The 27282-nt window shown below is 51.2% G+C and overlaps 1 protein-coding gene across 2 annotated transcripts; it reads right to left on the bottom strand.

Moving 5' to 3' along the window:
- Nucleotides 1–171: 171 nt before the first annotated feature.
- LOC133354271 (basic-leucine zipper transcription factor A-like) lies at nucleotides 172–27181 on the bottom strand. 2 transcript variants are annotated; one of them, XR_009756563.1, is made up of 4 exons: nucleotides 26242–27181; nucleotides 11375–11460; nucleotides 3836–10092; nucleotides 172–3215 (listed from the first exon to the last, which is right to left on the bottom strand). XR_009756563.1 is itself a non-coding variant. In XM_061570987.1 (3 exons), the coding sequence occupies exons 1-3, from the start codon at nucleotides 26844–26846 to the stop codon at nucleotides 9125–9127; spliced, it is 1659 nt and encodes a 552-aa protein (XP_061426971.1). In that variant the 5' UTR covers nucleotides 26847–27181; the 3' UTR covers nucleotides 3760–9124. The 2 variants fall into 2 exon arrangements, 1 of the variants encoding a protein (XP_061426971.1); XM_061570987.1 differs by lacking the exon at nucleotides 172–3215 and having other exon boundaries at nucleotides 3760–10092.
- Between the last annotated feature and the right edge of the window lie 101 nt (nucleotides 27182–27282).

Here is a 27282-nt window from a genome sequence, read left to right as displayed (position 1 = left end):
GGTTATGTTTGTACTTTATTAATCCCTAATCTCTGCCATTACATATAATGAAACAAGAAAAGGTAAAAAATAAAAAACAGAGCAAAGTAATACAATACACTGTTAGACATTATTGTAAAAAAAAAAGTCCATCCCATGTGTTAGTGAATTTTTTTTTATATTTTAGGCAGGAAATGGCAGGAAATTCGTTTTCAAATTTCGATATTTTTCTGGGGGCGGACCCCCAGACCCCCTGAAAGATTTGGTCCCCCCAATCTTGACTCCATGGCTACGGCCTTGTGTTACACATGTACATATGTTACACACACACACATATAAATGTAAACCAGGCAATAACAATCACACATTTTGGACGGGCCATAGAAATGGAACAGTTAACGTTTAATGATAAACCAAAAGACAAAAAAAACGAAACAAAATCTCTACTCTCAGTCACCTCAGAGGGCCTCTCTTTTTTTTAGCACAAAATCATGAAACGCGGAGCTCGTCAGCGCGAGCCCACACACCGCGACGCACAAAGAAAACGCGCAAAACGTGACGCGGACATTGACGACTCGCGCGCGATGTATCCCGTTGACGAACCTTGTGGCACTAATCGATTAAAAGACCCACGGCAATCTATGAACGTAGTACCCGATGTTAGTCGTCGCTAACACCGCTCGATCCTGTTACCTAGCTAGTCCCGTTAGTACAAGAGCTCCTCCTCCAAACAAACCAAAAATATCTACTCCCTATTCAACGTCGTGTGGTACAGAGAATGTAGATTGATCCCCCCCCCCTCCCCCCACCGTTGGAATAGCTCTGGCCTGCCAATAGGGCGTGCAGTAAATGTCATCAATTTGGTTACGATGCACCGCTAAGCTCGTGGTAGATTCATTGAATCGCAGACGTGAGAACTCGAGTGGCACGTGTTGCCTGTGGTCGAAATGGCATCGGAACGAGCCCCCATCATGTCAAAAGCCAAGCAAGGTTTGAGGCTGGGTAATCTGCGGGTGACCACTGTGCATTCGAGACAAGTGTTGTGGGCGCTGTGGGGGAGTAGAGGGCAGTACAGTTTAAATCCCATGATGTCCCCACACTCCGTCCAATACCCCAACCCTCACCAACCCGCACTGACCAACCAGCGAGGTGAAGTATGGTCTAAAAATACCTCATGGCCCTCAAGGCATGGTGGGGGGGGGGGGTCCTCATCCAGGAGTGGATTGACAAAAAAAAAGTGCAAAATAAAATCCTGTTTGGATTTATAATATTCAAGAAGGGCAATAATGTAGCTGTGGTGGCAAAAATTGACAAGTAGAGATGAGTGACCATCAGGGCCACTAATCGCATGGACTTAGCGTTTCGTGTTCTCTGAGATAAGCTCCCAAGTGTCAAATGTGGTAGCTCATAGTAATGACCCCGTGGCGTAGGTAAATTTCCACAGCCCAGGGTTCTTCCTTTGCAAGGCCCCGCGGGGCCACTGGGTGGCCCCTGGTGGCCTTTAGTGCGGCCTCGTGATCGTGCGGCCTCCGACAATCCACAACATGTGAAGACCCCCCCCCCCCCCCCCATCATCGTGCTGATGTCAAACCCAGCAATGGTTTCAAACGCGTGGCGGCTCTCACGCTGACGATGTCTTATCGGCCAAAGTGGGCCCGCCCCCCCCAACCTCCTGCCCACAGCCCCACCTCTGAACATGAGTGAAGACCACCGCCTTCAGATAAGAGACTCCGCCGCACTCCCCCACATCGGTCCGTTTCATGCGACGCGATCAGTCACGTGCTCGCTCACAATGGCCACGCTGTTTCACAGCCGTCGCATCAATCGACCGTAGCGGTGCCACCGCGGTGGGCACGCCGTTGAGTCGCGGCCCCCCCTCCCCACCTCACATCGCGACAATTCATCAAATTGCCCGCCTGTAAGGGGGTAGGGGTGAAGGAGAGCATTTGCACCCACGGGTGTTGGAAAATAACCTGCCAGTTAAACAGCAGCAGCAGCAGCGGTGGCAATCACCCCCCCCTCCCGCTCCCCCGAAAAGTGGCAGATGAAAGGCAAACTTAGGGGCCGGTGCGGTGCTGAGTCACCGGCCTTGTACTGCACGGGGACAGCTGCCACTGAGGGAGGTTCCCCCCTGTCGAAGCGAATTGTTAATTACCTCGCCTGATATACAGGAGTTCGTGGGTTCGATCCCGACACTTGGTGGTCGCGTGGATTGTTTCTCCGGGTCCTCCGTGGTTTCCCTCCACATTTAGAATCAACATGTGTTGAGAGTATTTGGCTGCTATAAATTCCCACGTGGCAAGCCACTTGACTGGGCTTTCATTTGTGGCCAGATCGCTTCTGGGAAAAAATAAACTGTATATCTCATTGTGGGCCTTGTCTGGGAAAATGTTAAAACATAACTGTCTGAGATGAGATGTGGTGCAAGGTGCTTTTAGATGCTATGGCAATTCAAAAATAAATAAATCCAAGTTATTATGATTATTAGATATCACCACTGCACGCCACATTTGAATTGCTTCCATACTGCCGCTCTTCTTTTTGTACGGCTTCATGTAGACGCAGAGCAATAACTTACAATTTCACATGCAGGCGGTGTCCTGAGTGAAACAAGAATAAAATATTTAGAAAAGTTGAAATATCCCTGTAGATCTCGGATTCACATCTTGCAGACGGTAAAAGTGCAGCCCTGCAAATGTTCTATATCACGCTGCTGCTGCTGCTGCTGGCGGAAGGAACTACACCGTCTGGTCGGGACTTTCGCCAGACGTCTTTGAAAACTGTGAGAGTGCCCACACTTTACCCCACCACACGCGTCCTCTCCGATCGGCCACGTGTGTGTGTGTTGCATGTGTGTGTGTGTTGCACGTGTGTGTGTGTTTGCGTGTGCCACACGACGAATTTTTTTTCCCACTCGAGCAACAATAAGCACTACTTGAGTTTTCGGAGTAACCGTCAAACTTTGACATCGTCCCACGACGATCGCGCTCTCGGACCATAACACGTGTCGAGCGCATCGACGATCTGGCTATCCGCTTGGCTTGCCACCGAGCCAGTGCCCTTTGAGGTTTGCAGTTTGATTCCCACTACAGCCCACGCGCTAAACTTCTGCAAAACAGACTGCCTTGCCCAAGCCCGGCCGCGGTCCGTGGTGAGAGACCCTGTGATATAATTTGCAAGGGTTAGGCCATTGCATGAACAGTGAAATAGCCCTCGTCCCGAATTTCGCAAGTTACCTGTGACTATGATAATTGGTTCTTTACCCTTCTATCTGGCAACAAAACTGACACCTTTTTACAAGGAGTCATGTTTGCATAGACCGCAATACCTGCAGTCATAATACAAACAAAAGAACATAACTCTGATAATGTGCACTGTCCTTAAAGTTGATTGGTCCACACCCGAGACAGCTTTCCTTCGAGCCTAGTCTCATATGGGTTGGACCAGATGACGCCAAAAGGCGCACAACTCAAGGACAATGCACCATCAGAGTATGAGAGCTCGGGGCAAGCATCTACACTATGGGAAATGAGGTTCCCATAGTGTAGATGCTTGCCCCGAGCTCTCATACTCTGATGGTGCATTGTCCTTGAGTTGTGCGCCTTTTGGCGTCATCTGGTCCAACCCATATGAGACTAGGCTCGAAGGAAAGCTGTCTCGGGTGTGGACCAATCAACTTTAAGGACAGTGCACATTATCAGAGTTATGTTCTTTTGTTTGTATTATGACTGCAGGTATTGCGGTCTATGCAAACATGACTCCTTGTAAAAAGGTGTCAGTTTTGTTGCCAGATAGAAGGGTAAAGAACCAATTATCATATTTTTACTGGCAAATGAGGTTCCCATAGTGTAGTTACCTGTGACTACTTTACAACAACAACAATAAAGGAGCATGTGTGTTATGCTCTCGCCCGGGGCATCCCTTCCAAAAGGGTTCACCCGCATCGATTTATCTCTAGACTGGTTACGCAAGGGAACCTCAACCGAGTCTCAAGACTCATCTTCGTCACGCGACGGTCCCCGCTACATTGCGACGTTCTACGGATGCGCCTCTGCATGTTTGCACGTGATGGGGAGGAACACCGGAGGTGACGAAGTCGCCGGGCCAACGGCCATGCGTACAAGAGGGGGCCACTCAATTTAGACGCAGGCCAGCAGCCTCCTGTTGGTCGTTCTGCATTCGCCCCGGGGCGGGGTGTCCTGCGGGTGGAAGTTGTTCCACGCAATAACTCTCAACCGCGATCCACCAACCACGCTTCGAAAAAGCCGGCTCCCACACCTGAGCAATAAAGTTGCGCAATCAGATCACTCTGGTGATTAACCTCAAACATTGCCTGCGACTGCTTTTTCCGCATCCGAGCAGGTAGTTGTGCGGTCAGGACGCGTCTGGCCACACCCTTTGTAGCCTCGCCCCGCCATTTTTTCCTTAGCTCCTCCCACCAACCACCCACCCACATCAGGACCGTAACCAATCACAGTTAAAAAATTTGTCACGTGGTGAAAGATGTTGCTACAAATCTCTGAGCAGATCCCTTTCAACGCGTAAGTGATTCAGCTGCATGCAACCGATTGCTCAGGTGTTGTGCGCCCGGCCCGAAAGCATTTCTGGGCCACGGACGCGCTTGGCCCAACACCTCAACCCAGCGGAGCGGGTGCATCGATGCCATCGGTTCATCCATAACTACCGAATCTTACACTCACGGTGCACCATGCGCATGTTTATGATGACACACCGTGCCGTCCCCGTGTGCATCTATTATCTTCGCCACTCTCGATCATCTTGCGTAGTTCACGTGGCCTGTGCAGCCACTTAAAGGGGATGCTACAAAGCACCTCCGAGTAAAAAAAAAACCGAATCGTGACAATTCTCAGGGTAAGGGAGTAATTCTTACAGGTATACCTCGTCATAGTGTACGGGGGAGCGATTGCTTACTCAAGTCAGCACAGGTGATTTGCAGTCAGCAATCTGCTGGCTACTTAACCCTTTCCCGTTGCCAGACAACTGCAAGTTGCAGGGTGGTTATCCCATTCACCGTTGAATCTCGGAAAACGCAAGCGGTTCAGCGTGAATTTTATTTACAGAGGCGTAATAGCACCGCTGCTTTTAAATACATTGTACTCACCGCAGAGAACTGTAGCGACACGACCACACTTTATGATAGCTAGCGCCAAACTGTGCCACACAGTCTCCCGCATGGCCTTGTGGGAGCCTCGGTACCGACGGAGTTATTTTGCTTTCGTTTTTATTCCGATTCCGTTCTAATGACGTACACGGACATCATCGGCACGGGAAAGGGTTAATACTGCGCTACCTATAAACCACATATCTCCACCACCACTGCCATCACCACCACACAGGAGGATTCACGCAAACAAAAGTGGCGACAAATGCTGTACTTAGACCCAGTCAAGTGCCTTCCCCTCCTGCTCCCCCACCCCATCTCCCTTACCCCCCTCCCGACCCCCCAACAAAAATCTTTGAGCTTGAATACGGCCGCCGCTACAACAAACGAGCAAAAATCCTATTATCCGCGTCGATGTGGGTAGGGGTCGCCATTGACAAAATCATATATCTCCGCAAAAAACCATGAAAGTAACTCCTCCGCTTGTCTGCGTGGTTATCCATGGATAATCACGGACAATAGGGTGATGGTGATGATGGTGATGATGATGGTGGTGACGATGAAGTTGCCACACCGACGCCTTTAATACGTGGATAAGAGGACGTATGTTTAACACGTAGGCTGTCACGACCGATATTATGCATAATAAAGGGTTTTTTGGGTTAGATCGTGTAAATATAAATGTGTCGTTAAACCCACCACCACCCGACACAGACAATTAGTAAGGTTTGTCACGTAAACAAAACGTGCCAATTAGTTACTGGTACAGCACACCGCTGTGTTGGAGAGTAACCCCACAACATTTACGATTTGTGTACAACGTTTTCGCTGGTGATTACAACCAGCCTCATCAGGAGATAGCCGGAGTTGTTTAGAAAGTCCTCCTGTTTCGGTACGTACTTATGTTGAACTTCTTTCGCTCCCTACTTCACCTACCGTGCGCATCGGAGGGGCGAGAAATCGCCTTCACATCACTTCCCAACTCAAGCTTTCCAACGCCCTGCTGTAGTCTATACCAAGGGTACCCCCAGTGGCAGCTGTCCCCGTGCCGCACCAGCAGCACCGGCCTGCAAATGGGCGGCAGTAGAGGGCGCGGTTGCTTCCTGGTTTGTCTCCAAATTATGGATAATCGGAGTAATTGAGGCCCAAACAAAATTAGTATTTTCCGATCAATTCTGCACCATGGAAAGCAGTTGTAGCGGACAATCTGATGGCAGATTATAATAGGAGCTTCGTTGAACTAACGGTGAAGCTATGTACTGTTACTGTCTCTCTCCATGTCTCTCGCTGCATCTCCATTTCTACGGCTTGACCGCATCTCTGTGTCTCTACCTCCGCTTGCCTCTTGCTCTTCTTGTCTCTGCGTAGCCACCTTGTCTCTCTGTGTCCACTTGTCTGCAAGTCTTCGTGTCTGTTTCCCTCTGTGTTTGTCTCGATATGTGTCTGTCTCTCTCCAATGCCTCTCCGTACGTTTGCCTTCCCGAGTCTTCTGTCTCTGTCCGCGCCTCTCTGTATTTGTCTGCGTGTCTTCCCGTGTGTCTCACAGGCTCTATCTTCTGTCTCGCCTCATGCCTTCATATCTGACTCCTTGTCTATCTGGGCTCTTCTCATTCTCCACCCACACCCACTCCGACACCGTGCAGCATCCCCCTGAAACTGATTTCATTCCCGTCGCCTTCAGCTCCAGGCGAATGATGCCCCCCCCCCCCTCCTTCGAGAAATATGAGAATCTTACAACACACGAATGCACGACTGGTTAGAAGGGAACGGGGGGGATGGGTAGTCTGGAAAATACGAGGACACGTCACGATGAGCTGCCTCCGGCAGTTTGAAGGCTGCCTTATTCACGTCGGTCTCCGTCGAAGTGAACGATGCTACGAGTATACCTACCAGAACTTGATATATACGTAATTTGTATAGTATTTGTTTTTTTTTTGACAATTGCTATAGTCTCCGTCGTACTCACGCCGTCGCTTTAACGAAGGCGCAACCCAAAGAAGCGAACCAGCAAGCGCGCGTGACGCCAAGGGACGCTACCCAACGGCCCGTTTTGTGTCCGTTCTGCGGGGGGATTTCAATCGTCGCCGATCGTGAAAAGTGCACTTTTAATTTTTTTACTTTTCCTTTTGTCAAAAAATGTTATTCCAATGACGGAATCGCGTCACGTGAACACCCCGCGGAAGGGGACTTAACAGAACTACTTCTGACGTCCGCTCCATTGACTCCTATCCATGCTGTGCCCTGTTTGTCACTTGGCATTCACACCAAATATTTTTTAGTCCTCAGAGATTGAACTCTTGTCAGTGGCTAATGCACGATGCTATGAACTTGGTGGCCTCAAGATCGATTCCCCAGCCGCGGCTAACGTCAATGAACCAGTAGTTCTGGTTGCCACCTTTACCAAAATTAACTGACCATCGTGGTGAAGTATGGCCCAACAACTCCCTTGACAGACCTGGCATGGGGTAGGAAATCGATCCAGAAGAAAATTCGCAAAGGCCTGATAATAATTCCGTTTGCATTCATATTTAAGCATGTAAAAAGGGGCTACAAATTCATCGTATGTTAGCACGATGGACTGGAGTATATAATTTGGCAGGAAAAATGGTTGTGTGTTCAGGAAACAATTCGGCTTCCGAAGAAGCTCCCTTGCACGTGGAGCGGAACGTCAGACGTCATGCCGAGCGGTATGACCCCGAGAACGTGAAGTCTCCTTGACAGAAGTTTTAACTTTGCCCCTGCACCGATCGACGGGGTACGGACGTCGCGACAATCGTCCACGCTAAGCTGGGAGCGCTCGTTTTGGGGTTGCGCCTGCCTTTACCGACGCATAACACACTTAGCGATTTTTTGTTTTTATTTCTTTCCCCCGAGCGACTTTTTGTCCCGTCGCGCCAAAAAACACCGCGACTTGGACCGCCTACTCAGCCGACACCAGGGAGGCACTCACGTCCCGTCCTGGGGGATCTCGGTCGGGTGACATGAACGGGACATGCCTCACTTGGTCCTTGTCCTAAGAACGGCGATGGCGGCAGCAGCAGGGGATAGAACTGGGCAACGTTGGCCGAGGCCGTTATCGGCGACTGTCGACATCTGACCCTGCCGCGACCTTCCGGCGGTCAAAACGAAGCCGACCTCGACCGCACACCTCAGCCGACGTCGCAGAAACGGCGGTCGGCAAGGCGAGGGCTTACCAACCAACCCTGTGGCCTCACCCCGCTTGCCTGCTGGGTTGACTGCCACCCCTCTGACCCGGTTAAAGATACACAGTGCACACGTGCGACACCGTAAGCGAATATATGACGCGACATCAGCGTCCTTCCATGGTTGTTCATTGCGTACAACCTGGACACTGGTGTTGATGCCCTATGGTCACTCACGTCTACGGTTGCCACCTCTCCTGGTTTTGCCCGGGATTGCCTCCCCTTGGTTGAGGAGGCCCAAGCCGCTGTCCGGGGAAATCTGCGAGTCTTCCCAGGACATTAAAAGTCCGAGTTTTTGCCAGTTGTGTAATAATTATAATATGTAACGATACACCACTCAAGACGATGCATTTACATGTCGTTCCCCCCTCTTGGTATTGTATGATATTCTTCCCATGGTATGTCCTGGTTTTTTTTGTGTACCTCAAGAGATGGCAACCGTACTTGTGTTGCTCAGCATTAGTTGTGGAAGTGGCTGCCCTGGGTGGTGGGAAACGATCGAAGCAGACCGAGAGAGTCGAGCCGGTCCACACGTTTGTTTTTGGCCAACGCCACCTTCATTGATCAGAAGGTCGGCAGAAAAGTTCAGTTTTGTCGACTACTCCACGTCAACTCCTTCTTGACCTTTTGAGTAACCTGCCCGGCCAGTCGACAACGGAACGAGTGAGAAGAATTTGTAAACAGTGTTTGCAAATACCTCTGTGATGTCGCTTTACCGCATCCCGACGACTTTGCACCATCGCAAAGCCAGGTCGCTCATTAAAAAAAAAAATCGCTAAGTGTGTGTATGCCCGCTGATCGCAAAGCCTTCGCCCACGGCTCACACCAGCGTCGTGTTGCTGATATCGGTGAGCCTCCATCGAGCCTGCGCTGCCTTGAGTTCACGAGTCACGCCATTCCACGGCCGGGCGTCTCCAGACACCGGCCCATGCTGATTGGCTCCTTGCCGGTCACGTGATCCCATCGTCGCACTACCCGAGCAACCGCCGCCAGCAGCCGCCATCTTGCTGCTGAGCAATGAGAGCGGATCCATGTGATGACGCTGTTGTTGCTGCTGATGCTGCTGCTGCGGCGGCGGCTGTTGCTGCTGATGGTGGTGGTGGTGCTGCTGCTGGTGCTGCTGCTGCTTCTGCTGTTGGTGCTGCTGCTGCTGGTGAGGCTGCTGCTGGTGCGGCTGCTGCCTTCGCGATTCGGCTACGATGTCGGACATGGAGGCGGTTTTGCGACGGCTGCCGCATGACTCCGCGGGGACGTCGACGAATCTCTCGCGCCCATTGTGCGGTGGCACCCGCTGGTGGTGGCGCGGGTGTGGCAGCGATGCGCTCAGGGTGCACAGCTCCTCGCCGGCCGCCCCCCCGGGCCCTGCCGCGGCGCAGTCGTTCGCCGCCAGCGTGAAATCGTCGCCGTTGTCGTCCGACCGCCCGTGCTCGCTCAGCGCCACCTGGTTCCAGAAGCTGAGCGCCCGGGCCCGAGGCTCGGGCCTGCAAGCCGAGGCTTCGGCCTGCAGGCCCGAGCCCGGTGGCTGTTGCTGCTGCGGCTGCTGGTGCTGCTGCGGGTGGTGATGCTGCTGGTGCTGGTGGTGCTGCTGCTGGGGCGGCGGGAGCGGCGGAGGGGGCATGAGGGTGGCCGGGGCGCGGGGGACCCGGGCGGGAAGCTGGGCCGAGCGGCGGGCCGCAGCGAGGCCGTGTATTAGGCCCGAGGCGGAGAGTAAAACGCCGCAGCCCAGCGCGCCGGCGCACGCCAGGAAGGCCGGGACGTCCAGAACCAAGAAGGCGTGCAGGGACAGAGCTGTTGTGGCACAGGGGGACAACATCGCAACATCTTTTTACTTGAGGCAGTGAGTTCAGTCGAGGTAAAAGTGCGACCCGGCAACTGCTTGCTCACGCTGCTGCTGGCAGAAGGCCCTCACAAGTAGAGAGAGCTCTCCAAGAGGGTATTTTGGCCTACTCTCCCACGCGGAAGCGGTGGGAGTACCCAAACTTTAACCCACCACACGAGAATCCTGGCGATCGACTAACCAATGGCGCTGTACCTATTTACGGTGCTGGGCGGACAGATGCAATTGTGGGGAGGGGTGTGTGGGAGTTGGAGTGGGATGTAAGGAACTTGCAGCACCGTTTCAACTGTCACAAGAGGATTACAAACCGGTGACACTCTGGATTACAAGTCCAGAAATGATACCCATTACGCCGCAGCAGCATAATCCCATACCTGCATCTCCAATTAGCACGGTTGGCTACATACGGCGCGAAAGAAGTTCAATGCAGACACGTCTTAATACTGACATTAAAATTAGGTCAGACGGCTTCTACTCCACTGTCCTCTGGGACTTTTCTTGTGGGGAGTGTGGTTGGGATAGTGGCTGGGGGGCCGATGTTTATTGTTTGCCACCTGCTGTCTGCTAATTGGGGCAGTAATAGCCCTTCTGTTCCCCCCAGCCCCCTATGTGTCACTGCCTATGCCATACATTATTCTGTGACATCATCTTCCAGGGTGGTTAATTGATTGACTGATGATGTTCATTCACTCAAGGGAAGCCTCATCGACAGTATCGCTGAGTCCGGCAGCAGCAGGAGGAGGACAACGCCGCCGTGCTTTGTTTTTGTTGTGCTTCCAATCCAGATTATTTGGCACGTAGCTCTTCAAACGCGGACCGTGATGTGGCCTACGCTGTCTTGGAACATACCCACGGGGACCTTGAAGGGCCACGTGATTTACGACTAAAACACCGGCGGTGTGGACCGGGGTGCTCGATCCACGAACCTCCGAAGTGTACGTGCGTATGTGTGTACGTGTGTACGGTTGGCGTAAGCCAACCGTGCTAATCGGAGGCACGAGGGGTGGAGGGAGGGGAAGGACAATAAACGAGACGTGGCGAACGCGCCAAACGCTTGGCCTCGTGTCACCGGGGCCCCCCAAGCGGCGCTAGCTGCCGGGGCACGGCGACGTTGTGCCGTGATTCGCCGCGGGTGAATGTGCGCGTCCGGCGACGTGACGCCGACAAGCACGGCTTCAAGAAAATTCGGGAAATTTTGGGCTAATCGTGACGAATTATGGTGAATTTTATTACCTGCGGTGAAGGAGAGCAGAGCGAGGCAGAAGAGAGCCATGGTTACCAAGCGAGCTTTCTGAGTGCTCTCCACAAACCGCTGAGCCCTGAAAGAGACGTGTCGCAGAACAGCGCTGCATCACCTCAGCCATGGCGTCAAGGAGCATGAACCATCATCACGCAAAACTCCGGTCGTCATCGAGGCGATCGAACAAAGACGGTCACCCGCATCGCACGGCGCTTTCAGATGCGCTTTCTGCGGCCGTTCGGAACGCTCTTCCTTCCTGTGCTAGGAAGCCACTCGGAGCTCATTTCTCTATGAACTTATTTTTGTGCGTTTAGTCTGTTGTCCTTCCCCCGCACCTCCGATAAGCGCGTTTGGCTATGTACGGTGCGAAAGAAGTTCAACACACACACAGGGAACGACAGTGGTGAGGAGTAACTGTTGCCGACGGCCATTCAAGCCGCCGTTACCTGGGAGGCTCAAACGGGACATGCTGTGGGGCTGGTAGCCCTGTCCCTCCGTCAGCCCCACCTACATCTACATAGCCCCGCCCACTACTCAGGCAGCCCCACCTACTTCTACATAGCCCCGCCCACTACTCAGGCAGCCCCACCCACTTCTACATAGCCCCGCCCACTACCCAGTCAACTCCTCCTATTTCTACATAGCCCCGCCCACTACTCAGGTAGCCCCACCCACTTTTACATAGCCCCGCCCGCTACTCAGTCAGCTCCGCCTATTTCTACATAGCCCCGCCCACTTCTACATAGCCCCGCCCACTACTCAGTCAGCCCCGCCTACTTCTACATAGCCCCGCCTACTTCTACATAGCCCCGCCCACTTCTACATAGCCACGCCCACTACTCTGTCAGCCCCACCCACTTCTACATAGCCCCGCCCACTACCCAGTCAACTCCGCCTATTTCTACATAGTCCAGACCACATTTGCATAGCCCCACCCACTTGCCGAGTAGCCCCGCCCACTTTTGATGTAGCCCCGCCCACTTATCGAGTAGCCCCGCCCACTTATAGAGTAGCCCCGCCCACTTTTGATGTAGCCCCGCCCACTTATCAGGTAGCTCCGCTCGCTGCGAGATTATTATGGGCGCCACGGTGGTTAGGAGATGTTAACACCCTCGCCTCCTATACAGGAGGTCGTGCGTTCAATCTCCACCCTGACGCCTGCTTATTTGGAGTTTGCATCTTCTCACCGTGATCGCATGAATTTCTTTCCAGGTCCTTCGGTTTTATCCCTCCACATTTAGAATCAACACGCTTTTAGAGTATTTGGCTGCTATGAATGTCCGCATGATGAGCCACTTCGTTGAGCCATCATTTGTGGCCAGGTCGATTCTAAAAAAATTAACCCGTAAAAACAAAGTTTTTCACTATAAATCCTTTATATGCGTGGCGGCTAAAGTCCTCTCGTCCTCTGGCTTGAGATGGCTGCCACCTATGGGTCAGATGAATGGCTGCCACCATTAAGCAAAAGGTAATTAAATATAATTGATTATTTCCTAAAAAGTGTACAATTTTGGAGAAAAAATTTCACGAAAATACATTGTCACGCACAACGAGTCTGTGTGAAAAATGTCAGCTCGATTGGATCACGGGAAGTGTGTTAAAAAACGACCGAAAGATTTGCACGGTCGTAAGCAAGCAAGTGAACTTAATATAAAGGATTTTAAAAGAGCTACGTAGCTCAGTGGGCAATACCTGATCAAATAAAAAATTGTTTAGTCTGTAAAGTTCTGTAATGTCTCCTTCCACAGGCCATTCTATAACAAGTGGCGAATCACTAATCTGCCACTGTTTTGATATGACACTTAAATGTCTGACAATATCATTGAAGTAAGAGTTGGGGAACATTTCAGAAGAATAAAAGTTCGTTGCCAATGATTTAATTTAGGATTGGAAGAGTGAGACCCTCATTCACAAGGATAAAAACCATCAAGTGGCAGATGCCTGGTCCCAGCTTCTGGTGAGGGTTTCTGCGATTACTTTGACACGGCTATTATGAATCCTGGAAAGCCACAACCTCTCCAAGTTGTTCCTTTATTTGCCATTTCAAATATGCTGACACGTGCGCACACAGATACGCAGACAGACAAAAGACAAAGATTCACCGTATAGCCTTAACAGACTGTTGGGGCAAGTGCTGTTAGCGAGCAGCTATGAAGGCCGGCACAAGCACACGAGAGGGTGGGTGGGCCAGCACAACGCCCGGTCGCCTTTGTCTCCCGAGTGGCGATATACTGAATTGAGGCTGAGTCGACCTAGGGGAGCCCCAAGGCCGGTTCAAGTAATCGTCACTGATGTTGGCCGTGAGCAGGACTCGAACTCGGGTCGCCGGCTTCGTGAAGCTGTGCGCCAACCACTTCGCTCGCACACAGCCACATTCCTGCATGATCATCACGAGATGATTCTATTGAATCCTCCACCAAACCCTCAGCAGCAGTCACCCCCCCCCCGCCGCCCCAACCCAAACCTCAAACCTACAATGGGTCCGCCTCTTTAATGCCTTACAACGCGAGCCAGCCTCCAGTGCTCACACCCCAACAAACCTCCTCCCACGACTCCCACCCCCCCACAGCTAGGAATGGGGGACATTGTCTGCCGCGTCTGTGTCGTCTGGCAGTGCGACGACCACGGAGCAGACAGATCGGAACAAAGCGCTCAGTGTGTGGAGAGGCGGGCAGCTGCTCTGACGTTTCCCATTCAGACGCTAAGACCCCCCATCCCTTCCCCCCCCCCCCGCCATAGACGAATAGACTCTTGGGGGGGCAGGTGCTGTGAGTGGGCACTGCCAGCTAGGGTTGCGCGACATGATCTCGCAAATCTCACTTTCATTACAGAGGCTTTTTTGGGGGGGTTAGATCGAGTAAATATGAATGTGTCGTTAAACCCGCCACCACCCGACACAGCCAATTAGTAAGGGGTTTGTCACGTCAACAAAACGTGCCAATTCGTTACTAGTACGGCACACCGGTGTGTTGGAGAGTAACCCCACTGCAACATTTACAATTCTAGTACCGTGACGTTTAACCGATAAATTTCGATTTAAAGCTTTCGTGACTGCAGGGATTCATCTTCTTGGTTCTTTCGGTAAAGTTACGTAGAAGGAAACGTCGTGAGAATTGTTTTATTACGTTATATTTTTATTATTTTATTATTTTCCTTCTACGTGACTTTACCAAAAGAACAAAGAAGATGAATCCCTGCAGTCACGAAATCTTTAAATCGAAGTATATGGAGATGTTTAGATATTTATTTTACCAGATGAGGCCCACTGAGCTGTCTAGCTCTTGTTCAGAGGCGACCTGTTAATCACAAATGATGGCTCAACGAAGTGGCTCATCATCATCACGTGGAAATATTGATTCTAAATGTGGAGGGAAAATCTGGAGGACCGGGAGTCAAAATCCACGCGACCACGGGGAGAACATGGAAACTCATACAGCAGGCGTCGGGTTCGGGATCGAACCCACGACCTCCTGTATACCGGGCAAGGGAGATAACATCTCCTTGCCACCGTGGCACCCCAGAGAATTGAGCAGTTGTTGTGCATGCCCCGTGGTCGGGCATCCAAGCACCAGCCAGGCTCAATCCGGCGTTTAGCTCCTTAAACCTGATGAGGTATTATTCATAGTCACCTCGTAATTGTACCGCGCCGTCGCCACCACGGTATCCGCTCACTCTCGTCGAGACAGAACGACTCAGATGGCGCAAACGGGAAAGCACCAGCCAGCCGATGATCCGGTGCCAGCAATTTCCCCGAGCTCTGCGGTCCTCTCTATATATTACGGTGCTATTGGCCAATCAATGAGGGAGGAAACCGGAGCACCCGAAGAAAGCCCACGCGTGCGAGGGGGAAACACTCTATCCCACACAAACGGAACAGGTGGAGTCCACACTGTCGCTGTACTGCCGTCTCTCGGCGAGCCACGGTACAGCGCCTCCTCGACGCCCTCGCCTCCACAGTGTTGGATCAGAGGTGATTGCCATTATACATCACCGTATCGAATTACGATTAATTTCATCTTCTTGGTTCTTTCGGTAAAGTCACGTAGAAGGGAAGTAATAAAATAATTAAAATAAAACATAATAAAATAATTCTCACGACGTTTCGGCCACAACGCAAACAGCCGTCCTCAACCAAGAAGAAGAATCCCTGCAGTCACGAAAGCTTTAAATCGAGATTAATATTTAGTTAGAGACATTTACAGCTCCTGTGTCAATCGGCTGCTGAGATGAAAGTTCTCCCCTGTAGCGGACTCGTATGACCATACTTCTCCACGCTTCAATCTAGATTTGAAGCTTTCGTGACTACAGGAATCCATACTCTTTGGTTCTTTCGGTAAAAGTCACGTAGGTAGAAAAATAAAATAAATCACGGCGTTTCGATTGCAACACAAGCAATCGTCATCAGGTGGGAAAACCACAGCAATATTTTTTTTTCCACGCTTCTCTGTGCAGCTTGGTTAAGGGGCGGGGAGCAGAACCCCACCGCTTCAGACATCAGTGGCAACGTTGCGTGTAGCGGAGTGCATGGACAAGCCGCGATTATTGCAACTCACTACTCTACGGAACGTCTGGCAAAAGTAAAAAAACACAACCAAGCTGCAGTGTGCACAAAATTCTTTGGCACGTGTCGTGACGGGGTTAGGGGCCGTCCATAAATGACGTCACGCGATTTTGGACAATTTTTTGACCCCCCCCCCCCCCCTCGTTACATGGCGTCACAAAAAGTCAGACCCCCCCCCCTCAAATATGACACCCCAAAGCTCTGCCCCCCCTCAAAAAAATAAAACATGCTTCAAATCGCTTTAAACTATTGTCATTGTAGTGCGTATTTAATGTGGCGCTGCACTCCGATGTTCTAGAAGAAACATTTATTTTAAAAAAGTCTAATTAATTAAGTAGAACGTGTTGTCTATATTTATTTAAAGTTGCGCATTTTGATGTGACGTCACATTTCTAAACCCCCCCCCCCCCCTCGTCACACATTGTCACAAATGTCTGACCCCCCCCCCCCCCCCCAGGTGCGTGACGTCATTTATGGACGGCCCCTTACTGCAAGGTAAGTTCGCCGAGCTACATTGGCTTCCGGTTGCCGAACGAATGCATGAAAAGGTCGCCCTCGTTAGACACACACAGAGCGCTCGCCACACATTTGCCACAATTACCTTGCTGCTGATCGCATCAAGGAGCATAAACCACCATCACGCGAACTGCGGTCATCCTCGTAGCAGCGGCTTTTGTCTGCTAGCCATCGAACAAAGACGGTCACCGTATCGCGCGCTTTCAGATGCGATTATGCGGCTGTCTGGAACGTTCTTCCGTCCGATATTAGGAAGCACGCACACTGGAGCTCATATTCTATGGTTCTTTCGGTAAAGTCACGTAGATAGAAAAAAATAACAATAAAATAATGACGACCGCTTGTGTTGTGATCGAAACGTCGTGATATTTTTTGTTCACTTTATTTTTATTATTTTATTTTATTTTTTCTATCTACGTGACTTTACCGAAAGAACCATAGAATATGAATCCCTGCAGTCACGAAAGTTTTAAGTCAAATTTCTCGCTGGAGCTGTGCAATTTTTAATCACCTCGACTGAAACGTCATTTATTTCGAACTTAATTTTCGCGTTCAGTTTTTTGTTCTTTCCCCCGCACCACCGATTAGCGCCGTTGGCTACGTACGGTGCGAAGGAAGTTCAACGCACAGCACTGTGTCGGTTTAACAGCGCAGTGTGGGCTGCTAACCACTGCGCCACCACTATACAGCAGCGGCCAGAAGAACATTGGCCACGAACGGCTTTGCCCCCGTCGTGAGGTCGAGAGGTGGTGTCACGGGTCACAGGGCAGGGTTCGGTGGGCACCCTTGAGTGCTCCTCTGCTCGTAGACGTTGGGAGCATAGAAGTACAACAGTACAACAGCAGTGCTTATCTCCGTTCCTATGGCAGGGGCAAGTCTGCCCGTAGGACAGCAGTAGATGCACACAGTGGTAACTCGTTTATCTTCCCAGGAAGGGTTATGATGATGATGAAATTGTCGCTGTTCATGTCACACCAGCGAGTGTGTGTCTGTGTGTGTCTGTGTTAGTGGGGAGCGGTAGTGTAGCGGTTAGTGCACTGCGCTACGAACCCCGGCGACAATTATCTAAACCGGTCCTGGGCCTTCCTTAGGTCGACTCAGCCTCAAATGAGTACCTGGTGCGGTGTGTAAACATCGTCACTCGGGAGACAAAGGCGGCCGGGCGTGGTGCTGGCCACCCCACCCCCTCGTGTGCCGTGCCGGCTTTCATAGGTGCTCGCTGTCAGGACTTGCCCCAACAGTCTGGTGAGGCTATACGGGGGATCTTTGTCTTTTGTTGAATGAAAGTGCACTTGTGATTGCAGACGCGTAGGGGAGTGCTGTGGTTGGCGCACTGAGCAATCCACCCAAGTGACACGCGTTCGAATCCCGCTCACGATCAATATGTGAACCGGTTCTGTGCCTCCCCTAGGTCGACTCAGCCTCAAATGAGTGCCTGGTGCAGTGTGTAAACATCAGCACTCGGGAGACAAAGGTGGCCGTGTCGGCCTTCATAGTTGCTCACAGACAACGCTTCAACACTTGCCCCCAAAATACGTTTAAAGACTATACGGGGTATCTTCGTATTTTTACGTGCGCGTGTATATATGCGTGTATATATGTGTGAAAACATTAACACGAGTGTATGAATGAGTTATTTTATGTTTGCATATTTGTTTATATGCATGCATGAGTAAATAATGAACGTGTGCGCGTGAATGCAAATCAATGGATGTGTCCGTGCGCGTGTGTGTGCGCGTGCATGAATATGTGTGTGTGCCATTGTATAAATGTATATGCGTGCATGTGGGTGAATGAATCAATTCGTGAATGCGCGTGTGATTCTAAGAATGCGTGCATATATTTGCACGGGAGTGTAAGAATGCTTGCGCGCGTGGGTCCGATTCTGTACGTGTGTGTGTGCGCGTGTGAACGAAAGGCGTGCGCGTGTATGATTCTACAAATGTGTGAGCGTGCGAGTGAATGAATGCGCGCGTGTGCCAGTGATTGAATGAGCGCGCGCGTGCGCGTGTCTTTGTGCGCGTGTGTGGAGCGGTGGTGGAGCGGTTAGCGCGCTGCGCTACGAAGCTAGCAACCCGAATTCGATTCCCGCTCACGGCTAATACCCAGTGACGATTATCTGAATCGGTCCTGTGCCTCCCCTAGGTCGACTCGGCCTCAAATAAGTGCCTGGTGCGATGTGTTAACATCGCCACTAGGGAGACAAAGGCGGCCGGGCGTGGTGCTGGCCACCCACCCCCTCGTGTGCCGTGCCGGCCTTCATCAATGCTCGCTAACAGCAATTGCCCCAATAGTCTGTTACAGGCTATACTGTGGATCTTTGTCTTGTTTTGTGTGTGTGTGTGCGTGCAAATGAATGAATGACTATATGCACGTGTGTGCGAGCGAATGAATGCGCTCGTGAGCGCATGCGCGTCTTTGTCTTCGTGTTCTGCGCTACAAACCGCCGACCCGAGTTCGATTCCCTGCTCACGGCCAACACCGCTGACGATTATCTGAATCGGTCCTGGACGCCCCCTAGGTCGACTCAGCCTCTAACGAATACCTGGCGCGCGTAAACGTCGCCACTGGGTGATACAAAGGCGGGGCCGGTCGTGCCGGTCTTCACAGGTGCAACTTGCCCCGAAAGCCTGCTGAAAGGCTACCCGGGCGACCTGTGCCTTCATCTTTGTCCTGCTTGCGTGCCTGCGTTCCTAATGCGGCGCTGCCGCATGGGGAAGAGGCGGTCGCGGCCACTCGCGATGCTGCTCACGTCGAGACTTAGCGGGAAGCACCCCGGAGCCACGCGCGCGCCCCCCAACCTCCCCCTCCCCTCCCTCCCTCTCTCCTCCTCCTCCCCCAGAGCCCCCCCCCCCCCCCCCCCCCCGTACAGGGACGCTCAGAAGGTCCACGCGGTCTCAGCCACCCGCACACCTCATCACTCCCCACCAACAGCACACAACTAAGTGGCGGTGGCGTCACCACGACGCTTGTGCCAGGCCATGTGCACGTTGAGGCCACGTGAAGTGTCGAACGCCCGCTGGCAGGAGGCCACGGGGCAGACCCAGATGTCACAGGTCGACTGACTGAGACGACTGGCTGATGCACCACCTGTGCCCCCCTACTGTGCCAACTTGCTGTGCTTTAGCCACCCGGCGCTCCGCTCATTGTTGTGAGCGTCGCTCCTCTGCTCTCCGTTGTTGTTGGAGGGCGACTGCCTCCAACTGCCCAGTAGCGTCCTTCACGAGCCTCCTACACAGAGGCCGATCTTGACACCGCTGGGACCAGTCATCGGCAAGTCCACTCAGCTCCACATCCTCCTGTACCACATCACTCCATCTCTTCTCTAGCCCGTGCCGCGCCCGTTTAGCCCCCTCGATCCAGCCGAACAAAAAGTGTTTAGGCATGCGGTGGCTGGGCATGCGGGCTACATGGCCCAGCCAACGCAGCCTTGCCTGCCGGAGGAGCTCACCGATGAGATTTTGTCCAGATCTTTCAAGGATTTGTGAGCTCCTCACACAATCCAGCCTGGTTAAACCCAGGAGGGATCGTAGGCAGGTCAGCCTAAATAGACACACACACAAATATCCCCCGTATAGCCTGAACAGACTGTAAGGGAAAGTGCTGTTAGCGAGCACCTATGAAGGCCCGAACGGTACACGAGGGGGTGGGTGGCCAGCACCACGCCCGACCGCATTTGTCTCCCCCGCGCGTGTGTGTCTGTGTGTGAGTGTGTCTGTGTGTGAGTGTGTCTGTGTGGGAGTGGTAATCTAGTGGTTAGTGCGCTGCGCTACGAACCTGGCCACCCGAGTTCCATTCCCGCTCATGGCCAACACCAGTGACGATTATCAGAACCGGTCCTGGGCCTCCCCTAGTTCGACTCAGCCTCAAATGAGTACCTGGTCCGGCCCGGTGTGATGCTGGCCACCCACCCCCTCGTGTGCCGTGCCGGCCTTCATAGGTGCTCGCTAACAGCACTTGCCTCTACAGTCTTTTAAGGCTATACGGGGGATCGTTGTGTGTCTATGTGCTGTTGGTGAGGTCGCGGTTAGTGCACTGCATGTGAGTGCACTGCATGTGTCTTCCAAGTCCAATGAGCACTGACGCATTCTCAATGGACTAAAGAATAAAGAGACACTGAGAGTGTTCAAATTATGTCTTTAACGACACATCCATATTTTGCACCATGGAGTTTCTCTGGCTAATAGACTTTTCACCTCACATGGAAATGCGCAGAGCTGGGTTCGAGTTCGGTATCGCGAGTCGATGGTCACCAATGACTGCACAAGCAAAACTCCAATACATTAAATTTGGTTCTGCACTTTAATTTAGCAACAAATGCCAGCTCGGAGAATTACAAAGCATATGCCAGCTCTCTGTCATGTGGCAAGCTCTCCACTATTCGTGGCAGAACAGTTGGGAATGTTCTATCCTTCTGCTGTGTGGACCAGATATCAATTGAAGGGGTCTCAGTGGTAGCTCTGGGATACCCACTTCCGTGGGGCGTCCGCCAACATAAATGGTTTGCACGGCTCTGTGAGAGATCCGAACGGATTCGCCACGCAGGTACCTCATTCCGACGGCGCAATCGGGAAAAAAAGAAACATTCAGAAGACGGACCCAAAAACGAATTGCACGAAGATAATTAGCCAGACATCTTAAATGCAGGGCCCTCCTGGTAAAGAAGTCTTGAGGTTCAGCAAATATAAATATAAAATATAATCAGTTAATATAATTAAGACCATTGCCTGGCTTAGAAACTCTGATGCTCCGGCAAAGCGTGAAAGTTCATTACAAAAGAGGTGGCAGGGTGGACGAGGGGACAACAGCAGAGTCGCCCGTGAGTAAACGGGGTTCTCAAGGGTAGCGAGGCAATGGTCATCAATGACTGCGCACATTAGAAAAGAGAAACATGACGTAAACTTTGTGTTTTTTTTACTTAAATATGGCAAATTTCCAGCTTCTGAGAATGAAAAAGGAAAATGTTGGGATTGACTTACGCGTGGCGAACACTCGTCATGCCAATCCTCGCGGCAGGTGCGCCACTCATCGTCCACCCGGGGTCATCTAATACGAGGTCAACTTTGCAGTGAGTCGAAAGTGGTGGTCCTATAACGAAACTGGCCTTAGCCATGGGAATGTGGAATTTCCAACACCGGCTCAGGACCACTAATGTATTGCCTCATGTTTATTTTAGTGGGGAGACACAATGGCTTTTAAAATTGGAAAGAAACTTCAATAACTTAGAAACGTGCTGTAGATAATGAATCTGGAGATAAAGATGATGGATGTTGCAAGAAACCGTGAGGGAGTGGTGTGTATATTATTATTGTGGCTGTGGAACAATCATGACGAACATGGAGGTCGTGGTGGTAGTGGCGTAACTTAATTTTGGACGCGTCAACATTAGTAACGATGATGATGAAGATGACGGTGGCGATGGCGGTTCTTGTAAGTTATAGAGACGACCATGGGGGTGATGATGTGCTGGCAGACCAATGCTCCCTTCTAGACCAGGTGCCCGAGCCGCCTCGTGCCGCACAGGGACAGCTGCCGCTGGGGGGGCCCGTTTCGAATTCCGTCGAGGTGGGACACGGTGCAAGTTCGCTAGTCGCGTTTCGAGCGTCCGGATATGTCCCGGCGTGAGCGAGGGCGGCTCAAGAAGCAAAAAAATCACCATCGTCACCACGACCGTAGAACGCAAGGGCAGGCTCCGAAAAATATCGCGGATGCGCCATGCGGGGGTGCCAATTGCCACGCGTGGAGCACAAGCTGCGGCAGGCTCCATCTTCCCATTACGGGCCCTTTCACTGCCACCGCAGGAAATGGACATCAAACCGAGTCAAGCCTTTGGCTAGAGACGGTGCGAAAGAAGTCCAACATATATACACACACACATTAATAGCACGGTACTGTCAAGGCAAAGGCCCTGTCTGTTGGATCAGGGTCCTAGTGTTAAAGGAGATTCAAATTAATATAGTAAGGGTTTACGTGACAACCCTTACATATTGGCTGTGTTGGGTGGTGGCAGGTTTAACGACACATTTATATTTACGTGATCTAACCCAAACACACACCTATATTATGGATGATTTGGTCGCGAAAGCCTACGTGTTAAACCGAGATTCGAATTACTTGACCGCATTCCCTGGATTATGTAGTGAAGTGGAAAGGAAGACGCATGCCGAATCTTGGGGTAATTTTGAACAAAGCAAAAAGAATGTGCGTGATAAATCGGGAGAATACGGTAACGATGGAGAGCCATCATCCAGAAGATGATGAAGAAGTTGCTGCTTGAAAATTGGCAAGAGATGTCTCGTGGAAGATTCTTTTGAACGGCTGGTGGTGGTGGTGGTTCCATATCACTTTGGTTTGACCATCTTCCGGGTGACGATTCTGGATAGCCGATTTTTTTTTTTAAAAAAACATCTTCTGGAAGGCAATGCACTTTGGATGAAAAGGTGCACCAACAACTTTGCTGCAAAACAATAACTTTGCTGCAAAATACGTGGAGAAATGTGTGTCGGACAAACTGGAGAATGACGCACATTGACACCGAGTGGGATTTTCTTGTTTGCTAACCTCACAAGCAAGCAAACTCACTTCATAACAGAGGTGTTTTGGGTCAGATCGCGTAAATATGAATGTGTCACTAAACCCACCCGACACAGCCACTTAGTAAGGTTTGTCACGTAAACAGAACATGCCAATTCGTTACTAGTAGCACCACCGGATGTGTCGGAGAGCAAATCCACAACATTTACATTCATGCCAATGCAATCCTGCCCCCCATTCACACAAAAAAGCCGCTCTTGTGTTGAAGAGTATTTTTGTGTTTAATGCAACATGATTCGGTTGGATTAGATCGTGCAGCTGCAGTGTCGATTGTTTAACGATAGCCCCTCCACCACACGACGTAGCAAAATCAAATGAAGTTTGCCGCGTGGGCAACCATGCATTATTGATTTGGTTTGTCAGCAAAGCCGGAAGAATGCTGAAAAGGCGAGCATTTTTTTTTCTTTTGTACAATTTAGTGCAACGATTAGCTGGAGATTACACTCAGCACAGCGAGCTCTTATCCCGCGCCTCCGATTGGCACGGTTGGCTACGTACGGTGCGAAAGAAGTTCAGCATAGGTTAACAACAGCTCAGCTTCGATGTAAAGCTTTCGTGACTGCAGGGATTCATCTTCTTGGTTCTTTCGGTAAAGTCACGTAGAAGAGAAATAATAAAATAATAAAAATAAAACATAATTAAATAATTATGCTTTATTTTATTATTTCCCTTCTACGTGACTTTACCGAAAGAACCAAGAAGATGAATAGCTCAGCTCTCGCCTGAAAGAGCTTCCTCGTCCAGGTCGCTAAGTCGGTGCCGTGACGTCTTTGGCACAGCCATGCAGGTTAATTTAGTTTTGTATGCGTGTATGTTAAACTTCTTTCGCACCGTACGTAGTAGCCAATCGGAGGTGCGGGGGGAAGGACAACACACTAAATACAGAGAGCAGTTCGAAAGAAAATATTTTTCATTCTAAACGATTTAAAAAGACATAGCTCCGGTGGCTTCCCAATGTGTACGGAGCCAACAACCGCTCATCGGAGCTTTTGACTCTGATGCGCCCCACACATGGAACGATATTTCATCCGCTCCATTTTATGAAACTGTGCCCAAAGAGAGAAAAATGCAAGGAAAGTTTTCAGTCAGCGCGTATTACCTGCGACGACAAATGGATCGGCAACATGGACGCAGAGCAAAGTGCATTGGACAATAGATTCTTAAAAAATGGTGCAAGAAGCGTGGAGAGACACACTAAACCATGTATAGCTTTTTTTTTTCAGAAGCGATCTGGCCACAAATGATAGGTCAACGAAGTGACTTAGTGACGTGGGCATTTATAGCAGCCAACTACTCTGCCAACGCGTGATGTCGATTCTAAATGTGGAGGGGGGGGGGAAAGCGGGAGGACTCGAAGAAGAATCCACTCGACCACGGGGAAAGAAACGTCGCAAACTCCAAATATAACAAACAGCAGCAGGGGTCAAGCTCTGAATCGAACCCACGATCTCCGGTATACCAGGCGAGGTTGTTAACATCTCGCCTGTGTGGCGCCCACACGGTTGGAATGACACTGAAAGACGTAAATCGGAGCGCATTGGTCAGAGAAGAAACGCTGAAACATCGTATTGGCTCCATTGGAACCTCATTTGCCAGTAAAAAAATATGATAATTGTTTTTTTACCCTTCTATCTGGCAACAAAACTGACACCTTTTTTTTTACAAGGAGTCATGTTTGCATAGACCACAATACCTGCAGTCATAATGCAAACAAAAAACATAACTCTGATAATGTCTGCACTGTCCTTGAAGTTGATTGGTCCACACCAGAGACAGCTTTCCTTAGAGCCTAGTCTCACATGGGTTGGACCAGATGACGCCAAAAGGCGCACAACTCAAAGACAATGCACAATCAGAGTATGAGAGCTCGGGGTAAGCATTTACACCATTGGAACCTCATTTGCCAGTAAAAATATGATAATTGGTAAAAACCAATAATTGCTCAAAAACCAATTATCATGTTTTTTACTGGCAGGCTTTGGCAAAACACGCCGCCAGAAGGAGTGACTGCCTGTGGTCGAGACCAACAGTCAGCGACAGCGGCAGCTTAGGGAGGGGGGGGGGGCTTCATCCAGCAGTGGATAGAACACTGCTGGTGATGTATTAAAGGTCTCCTGAATTGCCCGCTCGGTCAATGTGAATGCTGGCGCTTCTGACTTCAAGCTGCCAGGATGCTGCCGTGGCGGCAAGGTCAGCAGGTCGCGCCTGCTGTCCAGTGGATCGCGGGTTCCATTCAAAGCTACTTCTGAAATCTACTCACGTGAACTCTAGTCCACACTAGTGGCGCTGCTGCACCTTCCCACACCCAAGCACAGAGAAATTCCCGTCGCATGACAATCAACCTCAATTTTTTTACTCCCCAGATCTGGATTTAGCGAAATGAAGTAAAAACGAATATGATTTAATGTGATGGGTGGTTTATTTTCATGCAGCCACTGGTTTACTGGACCATCACCTCGCTACCCTTGGTGGTTATATTTGACCATACCTCAACACGATTGGTCATGCAGTGGCGGCCACGTGAAGTGTCGAATGCTCGCCGTGACCTCCTTGCCGGCGAGCCTTCGACACGTCACGTGACCTCGAGGTGCACCTAGCCTGGCACAAGCGCAGTGGTGACATCACCACCGCTTGGTGGCAAATGGCCGTTGTTGGTTAAGTCACGGGAGACGGGGGCATAGAAGTACAGTACAAGGGCCACCTCTACATGGTAAGCGTGACTGCACCAGCAGTCTGTAACTGGGGGATGGGGGGGAGTTGGTCACGAAAGCTCTCATAAACACGGCGCATTGTGAACGAAACTTTCCAATAAAGTTGCATTGCTACTGGGGACTCGCCCGATAGAAAATCGGCCAAATTGACCCAAAGACATCCCCGTAACCTCCCACCCCCTACACCCATCTCCTACCGAGCCGCTACCGATCCACATTAAACCGTCTTGCCCTCTGGGCACCATGCTTTCCTGTGCGCCTAGCAGCGGCGCTGCCGCTATTCGTATTGTCATCACGCATGCACGGATGTCTAAATTAAATACTCCCCAAGCATATGGAACGCGGCGTTACAGCATTTCGTACGTGTGCGTGGGGGGGGGGGGGTGTTTGTGTTTGCGTCACCTTCCTCGGTCAAATAATCACGACAACGACGACCAGAACGAGAACGATATTCGAGGAGCCACTTAGACTGACTCACCTGTGAGCGTGCACCATTCTCGAAGCCAGCAGGGCGTGTATGACACAGATGGACGCACAGCACAGGTTCAGACTCAACGCCACGGCGGCAAGACACATGGCCGACGTTCTCATGATAGCAGCAGCAGCACCTGCAGCATTACCACTCTCATCCGTCTGCTGCTGCGGCTGCTGCTGCTGCTGCAACTGCTGCTGCGGTTGGAACGCCGGGTACTGCAACTGCTGCTCCGTGTATTGATGCTGCTGCTGCAGCTGCTCGTGATGGTGCAGCAGGTCTTGGAACTGCTGTTGTTGGGGCGTTTGAGGTGGGTGCTGCTGCTGCTGTTGATGATGATGCGACGGCTGCTGCTGATGCTGTTGCTGCTGCTGCTGTTTCTCAGTCGCGTGCTGATGCTGGTCGTCGCACCTCTGCTGCCGAAATGCCCCTTGCAGTTGGAAGAGCAGGGCAAGGTTGAGGGCTGCGGAGAGCGAGGCGGAGAGGCCCAGCAGTGTCCCTCCCAGGAGGGGGCCAGCCATGCGTGCCATGGTGAGGTCCACCCGCGTCCTCTCGCCTCCTCCACTCACACGGTGCGAGCGTGGCGGAGAATTTAATGCTTTGGGACGCATTGCGCACGGCGCGGCACCGCCGCTAGAATGACCCCCCCAATGAATGCGAGCAACCACCACCCCCCTTTGAAGCTTGGTTGTTCTCTCTCTCGCTCTTTAATTTTTTTTAAAAAAATATGAAATTAAATAATTATTGTCGTTATCATCGGAAGAAATCGTAATGCTGTTTAATTCGCTTTTGGAGATTAATACAAAAAAAGAAACCCGCGTGTCCACCACACAAAATCAACTAGAAATGCGCGTAAAACGTTGAGGTTTAAGATATTAACGAGTGTTGAGAAATTCAGGGTTGGCTGAGCAAAGGGAGAAAGCTGTGGGCTGAGCCGCGAGCTGGCTCAAGGTGGCGGCGGTGGTGGTGATGGAGGGGGTGGGGGGGCTTGGTAGGAGGAGTGAGTGGTGAGGGGAGGGGTGAGTGGTGAGGGGAGGAGGGGGGTCT

The sequence above is a fragment of the Lethenteron reissneri genome, chromosome 46 (assembly GCF_015708825.2).
Source record: "Lethenteron reissneri isolate LAM-NWPU_2019-01 chromosome 46, ASM1570882v1, whole genome shotgun sequence".
Lineage (NCBI taxonomy): Eukaryota > Metazoa > Chordata > Hyperoartia > Petromyzontiformes > Petromyzontidae > Lethenteron > Lethenteron reissneri.
Note: the sequence above shows the minus strand (reverse complement) of the source record. Positions and strands in the feature narration are given on the sequence as shown.